Below are 10,965 nucleotides of genomic sequence, written 5' to 3'. Positions count from 1 at the left end.
TTTATTGTGCTGAATCTGTTCTGGACGGCGGTACAGATTTTATCTCTGTTCATCGAGCTGTTAGTTGCACTTGACGCAGATATAAATGGTTAATTTGTCTGCAGACTGCCTGAGTGTCTTCATACTCAAGGGAACATTGTTGACACAGAAACATGTTCAACAGCTATCAGGTGACACATTTGCTTTCCATACGTTAACCAGCGCTAGTGCAACATCCACTAAAATACTGCAACATATTTAACTTTGGTGTAATGATACAGGAAGGACAAAAAACCTGTTTACAGTTTGTCTGTTCTGAAATAGATACTTTGTTTTATGTTAGCATATGAATGACATGTTCTGACCTCTTGGCCCCCTTCAGACCACATTATCTTCATAAAGAGTGTCTGGCATGAGGAGCTCCACATGTACGCTAAATATCCCTTTACCAGTTTCCCCCCCTGAGAGGCTCACTGTTCGTATTGTATGGCCTACTTATATGCAGCCCCCCTGGTCAAGTTGACCTTAGGGGGAAGAGATGTGGGATCAGATTTCACTCTTAACATTTTAATCCCTGCCCATTAGTGGGGAAACATTGAAACTCGTCCGGGAGTAGCAACCAAACGGGAATTTCCTCACGCTCCACATTAGCAGGCCCAGATTGTCGTTGACTGAAATGGCTGCTTGTTAGCCTCGTCACACAGTAACCTTCTGTACATGTGCATGTGTGTGGATTCAATACGTAATGCCCAAGCAAACCATTAAAAATACATACATACTGCACAGAATGATATATAAATAGCAGGAATGTGTCTGATTTTAAAAAATGAACATAAAACCTTAAAAGAATAACAGATTGTGACCATTATGATTAATTTGCCATCAGATTAGACAGATGTCATGTGCTCCACTCAGTTAGCCAGAGCAGCATGTAAGAACAACACCCTGTGAAACTTTTTATTGAGCTGCTGCTGCTAAATACACAGCCTGCTCAGACTGTTTACTGGTGTGTGTTTGCTTGCTGTCTTTCCATAGAAACCAGTGTGTGAGGGTCACCCTTCAGGAGAGGCTGTGGCCTGGCAGGTTATTTTCAGCATCTGTTACTAACCCATCAAGGGATAGCATTTCATTGCTAGCCTTTTTCTGTGTGCGCACATACACACATAATTGTGGTTTAAAGACCTGTACGCACACACACACATACCCTTAAGTCACCAATACTTACCATAAAAACCTCACCCTATAACCTGTGTAAGACTGTAAGCAATGAAGTGCTGTATGACTTTTTTTTTTAGCCAAATCTCAATATCCCACTAAGTCTTATTCAGTATCAGTACTACCATATAGTATATGGATGATGAAAATCAATCAAAAATACAATCTAAAATCAATTATTAACCACCATTTCTCATTTTAAACACCTTTACCAGGATAAAAACCCTTAAGTTCATGATTTGAAACTCAATTCTCAACAGAAAACAGTCGAGATTAGAGTTTGTTTTTTGGTTCGAGAGAAGCACATCCAGAGGCACCTATTTGGAGTAGTGTTTTTTTAAATACTAATTGAGGGAATTCCCCGCTGTGTCATGTGAGAGGGTCAATGGCCGGTCTGTAACTTTACTCCCCTGTGTTAATGTGATGGACAGGGGGATTAAGAAAATTTACACCTACAGTACAGCCAGGAGTGCTTTAGAAGTTCTGCTATCTGTGAGGTATTTCTTTTACGCAAGTCCCAATAAGATAATACATTTTTCAGATAAGGTTTTAAGGTGAAATTTGTGGTACAAGGTGCACTGAAGGTTGTCAAACATTTCAACCTGCTAAAAAAAAAAAACTCACCTGTGATTTCAAAATCAATTCAATATTTAATCCAATAAAGCTGTTAAAATGCCCAAAAGCAGCTCCCTGAAAATAAGCAACAGTAGAACATTTAATATTGTGTTAATATTAAAAGTCTTGGAAATCTGTCATAAAACTGAATAAAAGTTAAGAAAGCAAGTTTTCTTTAAAAGGTAAAAGTGAAGTAAAACTTTTATATTGAAGTTAGTACTACTTCCAAGTATGTCTACATATAGTCATGTAAAGTGTTTGAATGCAACACATCTTCACTCTTTCTAAAATAACTATTGCAGCAGTTTTCATGACAACACTCTTATGTTATATAACGCAATCTCCATAATTTGACATGTAAACCCTGAGTATTGCAAAGTAATACAACTTAAAATACCTGCAATACACATCATCCGCCACCTGATGTCCCTAAAACTGCAGGAAAATGTAAAGTGCAACCGAAAAGATTTCCTTTATCGCCCTCTGCTGACTCAAACAGCTTCACAGAGATAACAGATCTTACACTTGGAGTTTTACAGTATCTATGATACAGATATGGAGTCAAACATAAGAATCATGATGATTTTATTATAGTTTCTTTGATAAAAACGAGTCACAATACAGCATGCACACATTCCTTACACAGGCCTAAAATAAATCTGCTCGGATGTACTATTTTTATAGGAACATGGCATCATTATTATCTAACAGGCTGGTTAGGCTTTATGTTCGTTTGCTAACAACTGTCACAAAACACACTATATGAACATACAGTCAGATGTTTGTGTGTGTATGTTCATGTTTGTATAATTAATGACAGTTATATACTTTAAAAAACCTACATTCAATTCAGGAGTGTTTTGTTTTCTTTTAGCCATTATTCCTTCCTTGCAAACAACTTGCAGCCATTCATACTAATTTCATTCATGAGGAACCCTGGGAAATGGCACTATGGACCCCCAAGAGGTGATAAACAAAGATTTTAATTATTATTATTATTATTAATTAAGACAAAACCCCAACATAAACAATAAATTGGTCCAGTAAAAGTGCTATTTGAGATTTAGGAGTATCTTAACACTGAGGAGTTTATAAACTATACAACAGAAATACAATCTTAATATTACATATAACACAAACCTTAAGAACACTAATAATAAACGTTTCAGAGAGGAATTTCAAATAAAGTTTTGATACTCCACAGGCAGAAATCTTAAAAACATAGTAAAATTATACGTCTACTTAGTAAAGATTTTATATTAAATTTGGAGTAATTTAGATATACAGCATGTACACATTCATAACCCTACATTTCTGTGATTCTATTGCCCGGCTTGGACAATGAAAGGGCAAGAAAAAAAACTTAGATGTACCCTAAAATGTCCCCCGTTGAGATTATAACACATATGTACAATAGGTCCATAACTACAAAGGCATTCAAAGAAATTACATTTTGGCACCAGGCACAGAATTTAATATACATTATAACTGAAATAGCCAAAACTCACCCAGAAAAATAATACATTTTCACCCCTCAACTTGTCATCCCAATATCATGAGAAAAGTAGTAAATATGTATTTGTCAGACTATGTTTGATGAAAACTGGCAACAAAAAAAAATGAACAATGGAACATTTGGCATAATTGTTGCTGGAAGAATAAGAGAGGGGCAGGGAGTGGCAGAGATCTACCCCAGCAGACCTGACAGGAAGATCTACAGTGCATTACTGTCAAAAGACAATCGGTTGTTCATCCTGAGTGCTAGAAGTAAACAGGAACTGGAAAACTTAGCTAAGATTAGGGTTGGGCCTTTATGCTATTTACACAGTATCACTACAACATTTTCTTTCTTCCTGTATCCTTTGATCCAGCTCTCATTCTCTTACCTGGTTCACTTTAGCGACATCAGCAGCTCAATATATCCACTTTACCCACCGCTAACATGCCCTGAATTATCACGGTCACATAAAGAAACATGGCTCTCCATTGTTATCTGGCAGCTAATGCAGAGTCCTGACCACACGTCTCTGTCATGACCAATCATAGCGTGCCGTAGCTTTTCCTGAGAGGGGGGGGTAAGGTATACAAACCTTTCCTAACTTTGGGGCTGAGATGGACTGGCCTCACGGTCACTGGAAAACACCATTTTCATACATTGCAGTGAACCAGTCAGTGTCAAAACTGCACTAAGTAGGGAGTTTTCTTTTTATTGAACAAATAAGCTCTGGAGGAGGCTTGAACAGAAAGTGCACAGGACAGTCTTACTCTCTACACCTCATTAATGGTGCGCTCTGAGGGCCTGAAGTTGACCGAGTTAGACGACGACATGTAGAAGGACTGGGTTTTGCGGTTGAGGCGGGCACGCTTGGTGGCTACGCACAGGCTGCGCTTGCTGGAGGAGATGATCTCCGTGATGAACTTTTTGCAGTCCACGCAAACCTCCATGGTGACCCAGTCCTCAGTCAGTTCCTTGGGCAGCTCTGGCTCGTCCTGTGAACGGCCATCTTTGCTGCTACTACTGCCGCTGCTGTGCTTGGACAACCTGAGGACAGAGAGAAATAATGAATAAATAACATTTTTTCCCTATTATTGCTCTGCATATACAAGAAATTTGAATTCTGCGGTAACCTACTTGTAAACACTCCTGCGTAGGCTGTGTCTGCTGTGTCCAGATCCAAATGGATGCTTTTCTGCGCCTGCTGGCTCAACGGGGGCAGCAGGGGCAGAAGCTTCACTTGCCTCTTCTTTAGCCATAGCACTGGGACCCAAAGAGTAGATCGGTAAGGTGGAATAGGGCTTAGATGGAAGCCGCATCTGAGGTAAAAGATACACAAATAGATAAACAAATAGATCTTAAGAACCACTTCTATAGTATATAGTGCATATAGTTTTATGGTGTTCATGGATCAGCTGACAGCAGACAAGAGTGTGTTAAAATTAAGTCGACAGCTTCCTACCTTCTTAGAGCACTGGGAGCACACAGGCCTGGAGAAGATAGAGATTAACTGGTAAGTTTAACAGTCCTGAATAGCTGCTGTACTTCAGTAAAGTAGTTCCAGGAGGAGTGATTTAATTTACCTTTTACAGAACTGGCAAGTGTACGACCAGGTAAAGAGGGAAAACCTCTTGGTCCGACATGAAAAGCAAAGCTAGAGAGGAAAGTGGAAGGTGAAGTGAGGGAGGTACAGTACATGGAATCTGATGCATTTAAATGACTGTGAGAAATAATCAGTCTGATTGAGGATAAAACGCTACAGCTGGTGTCTACCTTTCCTTTCTTGAGGGCGTTGTAGATCTCTTTATACTGCTGAAACTTCTCCAGCTCTGCCTTGACCAGAACCTGCCTGATGTGCATCACCTCCTCCACCGTCAGAGCCAGACACTCCACTGGGTAGCAGAACTCCTCCTGAAGGAAAAACACATATCACATCAGCAAACTGCCTTTCCATTATGTAGATGACTGAACAACAACAGCAAGAAGTGATGTTATTTGCTGCCAGTGAGACTAACACCATGTGAATGTGGCTAAAGGCAAGAACAAAGCAATACAAAACAGACCAAATGCCCCAAAATACAAACACCCATTGTACACCATTTTACCGAAACACCAAACCATGCGATGAGATGGTGAGAGTGAAAGCATCTTCTGCAACTTATGAAATACAAATGATGCTTCCCATGACATGACGGCATGACAGTGAACAGAAATACAAGCTTCCTTGTGATGTAACACACCCGCCATGTTGGTGGTCCACAGCTTTTGGCCCTCAATTTACTTTATTCAATTATTCCATTCACCTTATTCCAGACCACAGGTCCATATTAAAAATAAACATTACTCAATGGACCAATTACCAGTTTTACATTCTAATGAATGTTTTAAAACAATTATTTCTACTCAAACAATTTGCAAGTGGACGCCCATCATGGTGTAAGCTGTGGTCAGCAGGAGATTTGTGACATAGCTGGAAGCTTCTTTAACATTTTCTTAATGAAACTCTTTTGTCTCAGCTTAATGCACCAACAGTTAATCTCCACAGAAGTGAAAATTGCTCAGGGAACTTCTCCACCAATCATTTACGCTCACTATCCTTCAGCTGGCTTGGATTAAAAAACTCTGCTGTAAATGTTTACAGATTCTCTTATTTTCCCTTTTCACTTTCCCTGAGCTATTTTCAGTATGCCAAGACCTCCCATTTAAAACATGGTCACGACACAAGGTCCTATTCATCCAAAAAAAGTCTATTGAATTATATGGTATTCTGGAAGGGTTCCCCACACAGTGTTATGTGTTTTTGATGATACAATTTGATGATATGCAGTAACAGTGACATACCGTGCCCTGAGCACCACTGGCTGCTTCCACCTGACCAGCAGACAGAGGAACAGGATGTTCAAACAGAACAGGACCTTATATTCCAACAAGCTAATTACATACAGTACGCTTAATTAAGTTTAATACAAGAACGTCATGAATCTACTGGGGGATGTTTTGAGAGGCTGTCAGTTACATCATCATTTACAGCCATATTTCTTAAGAGTTTATGACAACAAAACTCTCTTTACAGCCATTTTGTAAAGGTGATAAAGTCCTGATCATAACTCATACATTACTTCATAAACTTCCTCCTTGCATGAGAGCCTATGTACCATTAATTTACTGTTATTTCATATCATATGCGGCATGAAATCTAATTTCTAAACAGCAGAACTTCAGAACAGCAAGTCTCATGATAGAAAAATCATCTGACAGCATCCATCCCAGGGGAGGAGAGTTCACCGAGATGGCAGCCTTCATCTCATGATTGCATTCTTTCTGCTCCATCACAGACACCGAGGAGCACAGCTGGTGTCTACTGATGGTGCAGAGCTAAGTATCAGACATCCCCGCCGGCCTTCAGTTCTCATATAGAAAAATACGATAATGAAACATTTAAAAAAAAAAAGATGGATGGTTGTGATAAACAGAAAGTTGACCAAGTTACCTTGGCGCTGGAATCCGCCCTCAGCTGCAGCATTATATGAAATAGGAAATGACTGCAAGTAAGTCTTTTTGGAACAAGACAGCTAACCAGTGTAAACATAATGAGTTAGAAAGGGGAGTGGATTGCAACAAAGATGTTACTGTTTTACATCTACTAGAAAAGCTAAACTCGTAGCATGTATGTGAAAGGCATGTTTGAGTGTGTGCTTGAGAGATGAAAATTAATTAGTCGTGTTTTCAATCATAAAAAGGACGACTAGAAAACCGTGAAATGTGGCTTTTGAATACCCCACTATTGCATAAAGAAGTTGAATTTTTCTCATTTTTAAGAAAAAAGGATTTAATCACCAATATGAAAAGTATAAAGGAAAAGTAATATAAAAATAGTGTGACAAATTACTATTAATAAATGAAACCATTGTTCTTAAAGTGAATCATTAGCAATATCAGAGTAATAAACTACCGTGAAACGAAGTGTACAATTTTAAATTGATTCGGCTGGTTGAAACTAGGAGCCCTGGTTTGGCGCCAGAGGTCTGCCATTAAACCAGCAAGTGGTGAGAATGAACCAATTCCCTCTAAATCCTCTTCATACAGCAGCCTGTCCTGTGGTTTCAATTACAGCCATCAACCTCACTAGAATCATACGACCAGCTCAGAGTTACTCAGAGAACCAGTGACCTCATGGCAAACAAATGACCAGTCACAGGACGGGAGTAAATTCAACAGATATATTGTACGTCCAGTGATGTTGCTGTATGTAACCACAGTAATGGGCTGCATTCATCCAAATTAAGTCCATGATTATGACTTTAAATTCTACAGACTTAACTTCTGCAACTCAGATAAATGCTTCTCTCTCTCTCTCTCTGAATCAAAACATGATCATGCGTGTGAGGAAGGATTCTTGTTCAGCTGGCCGAATTCCTGAACAGAATCAAACCAGAGTTCACGAATGATGCACTGATGCATTCAAGTTAACTCTGATAAGTTAATCTATTTATGTTCTTAACACAACACTGTCAAAATACAGCTGGGTTGTCAAGGTTCACTGTACATAGCTACATGCTATTTGCAGTGGAGCACTTTATATACAGTATTATTTACTAATCAATTTAAGAAAACACGGGTGTATCTCCCCGCCACAGATAGAATCTATTTCTGTGGGAAACATTTCATCTAATATAAGCAACTTATAGAGTAAAATCTGTTCTGTCTGTGATGCAAAGCTCAGTTATCAACCGTGAGGACTGCATTCATTCATTCAGGCTTTGATGGTAAATCCAAGAGAAACTGCTCTCATAGTTTACATACCAATGACTTGGAGCTCTGTCTGGATGGCGGTACAAAAGGGCGAACATTGGTGGGGGTCTCCTTCTCGATAGAGTGCCGCCGCTGTGGAGACTGACGCTTGTCTGGTTGTGGGGTAGCAGAGATTGGCAGGAACTGTGGGGGTGCTGGAGTGATGAGAAAAAAAAAAAGAATGCATGAAAAAACTACCAAAGAGGGAACTTTCATGCTTTGGTACCTTAAGTTTGGTGTGAACAAAAAGTAGTACTTAATAACTCCACTACATTCAATGCTCTTACCCTTCTTCCCCACGACAGACTCAGGTGACGTGTCGTCTATCAAAGATGTGGACATACTGGAGCTGCTCCGTGTGGGCTCCTCCTGTAAACCAGAGGATTACACAGAACAGATTTAACCACAAGAAGAAGAAAAACTACAAAATAAATACAAAATTTATCCAAGAAACACTATAAATAAACAGGAATATGAATTAAAGTCGAGCTGAAATCACATTTAATTATCCCTTTTTGCAGTCACAGTGTTGTCAGTGTTTTAGGCAAATGTATTGTCACTAGTTTCCATTATTAAAGAAGAAGAAGAAAAGGTCAGATATCCAAAAATGCTCCTTTTCTGTCTCAGCAGCAGCCGGAGGGGCGTGTCGATGTCTGTGTTTGCCAACAGCTTGCAGGCTGAGGCTCGGCAGGGGAACCAGACACAAAGTACACAAACTTGCGCCGTAGTTTACAAGTCATGGGCAGGCAGTGTGTTGATAGCAGTGGTACTGAAAGGTAAGAACCACACCAGCATCTAAACAAACCCAACTGACATTTGCAGCTACAGACAGGTGACAAGTTAAAGGAAAAACCCAACATGAAGTGTCTTAGTAAGGTGTTGGACCACCACGTGCCGACAGAACAGCTTCATTGCGCCTTGGCATCAATTCTACAAGCCTCTGAACTCTACTGGAGGGATGAACACTATTCTGCCAAAAGATAATCCGTCATTTGGTGTTTTGATGATGGTGGTGGTGGAAAGCGCTATCTAACATGTCGGTCCAAAATCTCCCATAGGTGTCCAGTTGGGTTGAGATGTGGTGACTGTGAAGGTCAAAGCATATGATTCACATCATTTTCATACTCATCAAACCATTCAGTGACTCCTCGTGCCCTGTGAATTGGGGTATTGTCATCCTGGAGGAGACCACTCCCATCAGGATAGAAATGTTTCATCATAGGATAAAGATGATCACTCAGAACAACTCAGACCCACCAGATCCCCTCACCGTACGAGTCAAGCATTCAGACCTGTACCGGTTTATGCTTTAATTTGTCACCCATCTGTATGTTTACATGATGGTTAATGAGCTGCAGCTGAGCAGCTAATTGGCTAACCAGCCAGCAAACCAACATTAGCTGTGTGCTTTTCCCTGGGGAATGTTTGTAAGGATCAGACATGTGTTCATGTTTCTAAGTTAGATAAGAAGGAGACTTTAGATGGAAAGCTAATATGGGTTTTGTTGAGATTCTGTGGATTTTGCGTTATGTTGCAGGACTGTTACAGCACTGTAGAACCATAAAATATTAAATATAAATTTCTCCCTTCTCAAAGGAGAACACAGGACACATGATTTACAGAGCAATGTAAATGCTTTAACAGACAAATTTAATTTCAGTTGGACTTTAACCATATCATTACTTGACGAATAGAAATCATTTCATCTTTCTCTCTCGATGTACTTTGTTAAGATTATACCACACAAAGATTCCGACATCTTACATCAGATTCAGAGCTGTCCAGTTCAGCCAGCGTGGGTGCCCTGAGCAGCCTCTTCCTTTGGGAAAGTGGTTGTACTCCGCCTTGATTGGGTGCCGTTGTGCCACTGGCTAGAGACTGAGTGCTGACAGCCAACTTCCTGGGTGCATCAGGAGTGTCTGTAGGTGGAAGATGGAATCCCAGACAATATATATAACATTGTATCACAAGTGAACCATAAAATATTACGAACTGTCTCCTGATCTTAACAGCTGGCCACCATGCCTTCTGTGTAAACTATGGGTGTATTCATACTGTCACTATATGATAATACAAAGTCTGTACACCATATTTTAGGCAAGATAGTCCCCAACGGTATGCTAAAGTTACAGATTTAATCGTCAATCATGTTGACATGATGACATAATGTATTTTGTTACAAAGCCAAAAGATTTCTTGAAACAACGATAGATCACACCACTGACGCTGGCTTCATGCCCGTGAGATGTTTTATGTACTTTACCTGAGCTGCGGAACAAGTCCTGAGGAGTGCTGATGCTTTTCCCTGCACCTGCAGAAAGAAGTGAAGGGGATTTAGCCTTCAGTAGGACACCACACATTCATATTTTCATCCCTAACAACAGGCTGCTACAGAGGAAGATTTTGACAGCAACAAGCATCTGTCAGACCAGGTGTGCATTGAGGGGGATGCTGTATAATCGTGGGCTACACTCACGCACACAAACATAGCTGGAAAGCACAGAGGGACAGTGAGGGCATCAGGAGAAAGACAATGAGTGCAGCCAAAGCGTGAAAGGTTATTCTCGTACATCCGTCTGGATTACGGTCGTCCTATAAACTGCAGCACTACATTCAGACCGTCATCTGTCATTCAACTTTATCTGAGGGAGGCCGCTGCTAACCGTGTTATGCAATTTTTCATATTCCTCAGTGAGAGAGCGGATTAGGTTGACAAGTAGGCTGCAGAGTGGTGATCTGTAATCTCATCCAACTGGTTCTGGCTCAATGACTATCCCTCGTCACCTAGACGACCGATAGCCCCTGTGAGAAGCTACTATATCCAGAGGTTTTCAAACTTTAAACTTACACTATTCATAACATGCTTAAAA

General features: G+C 40.2%; 1 protein-coding gene across 2 annotated transcripts in view; it reads right to left on the bottom strand.

Moving 5' to 3' along the window:
• Positions 1-2,377: 2,377 nt before the first annotated feature.
• Positions 2,378-10,965, bottom strand: part of spire1a (spire-type actin nucleation factor 1a) — a 30,910-nt gene continuing 22,322 nt past the window's right edge. The window contains exons 9-18 of one of the 2 annotated variants that reach the window (XM_042436082.1): positions 10,359-10,406; positions 9,860-10,014; positions 8,383-8,464; positions 8,108-8,250; positions 6,146-6,175; positions 5,078-5,215; positions 4,888-4,958; positions 4,767-4,794; positions 4,442-4,623; positions 2,378-4,351 (exon numbers count right to left, since the gene is read on the bottom strand). In XM_042436082.1, the coding sequence (XP_042292016.1) occupies positions 4,078-4,351; positions 4,442-4,623; positions 4,767-4,794; positions 4,888-4,958; positions 5,078-5,215; positions 6,146-6,175; positions 8,108-8,250; positions 8,383-8,464; positions 9,860-10,014; positions 10,359-10,406 (1,151 nt within the window). In that variant the 3' untranslated portion in view covers positions 2,378-4,077. The remainder of the gene's footprint in view (positions 4,352-4,441; positions 4,624-4,766; positions 4,795-4,887; positions 4,959-5,077; positions 5,216-6,145; positions 6,176-8,107; positions 8,251-8,382; positions 8,465-9,859; positions 10,015-10,358; positions 10,407-10,965) is intronic. The other variant, XM_042436083.1, reaches the window with a different exon arrangement.

The sequence above is a fragment of the Thunnus maccoyii genome, chromosome 15 (genome assembly GCF_910596095.1).
Source record: "Thunnus maccoyii chromosome 15, fThuMac1.1, whole genome shotgun sequence".
Lineage (NCBI taxonomy): Eukaryota > Metazoa > Chordata > Actinopteri > Scombriformes > Scombridae > Thunnus > Thunnus maccoyii.
This window is presented reverse-complemented; position numbering and strand designations above follow the sequence as displayed.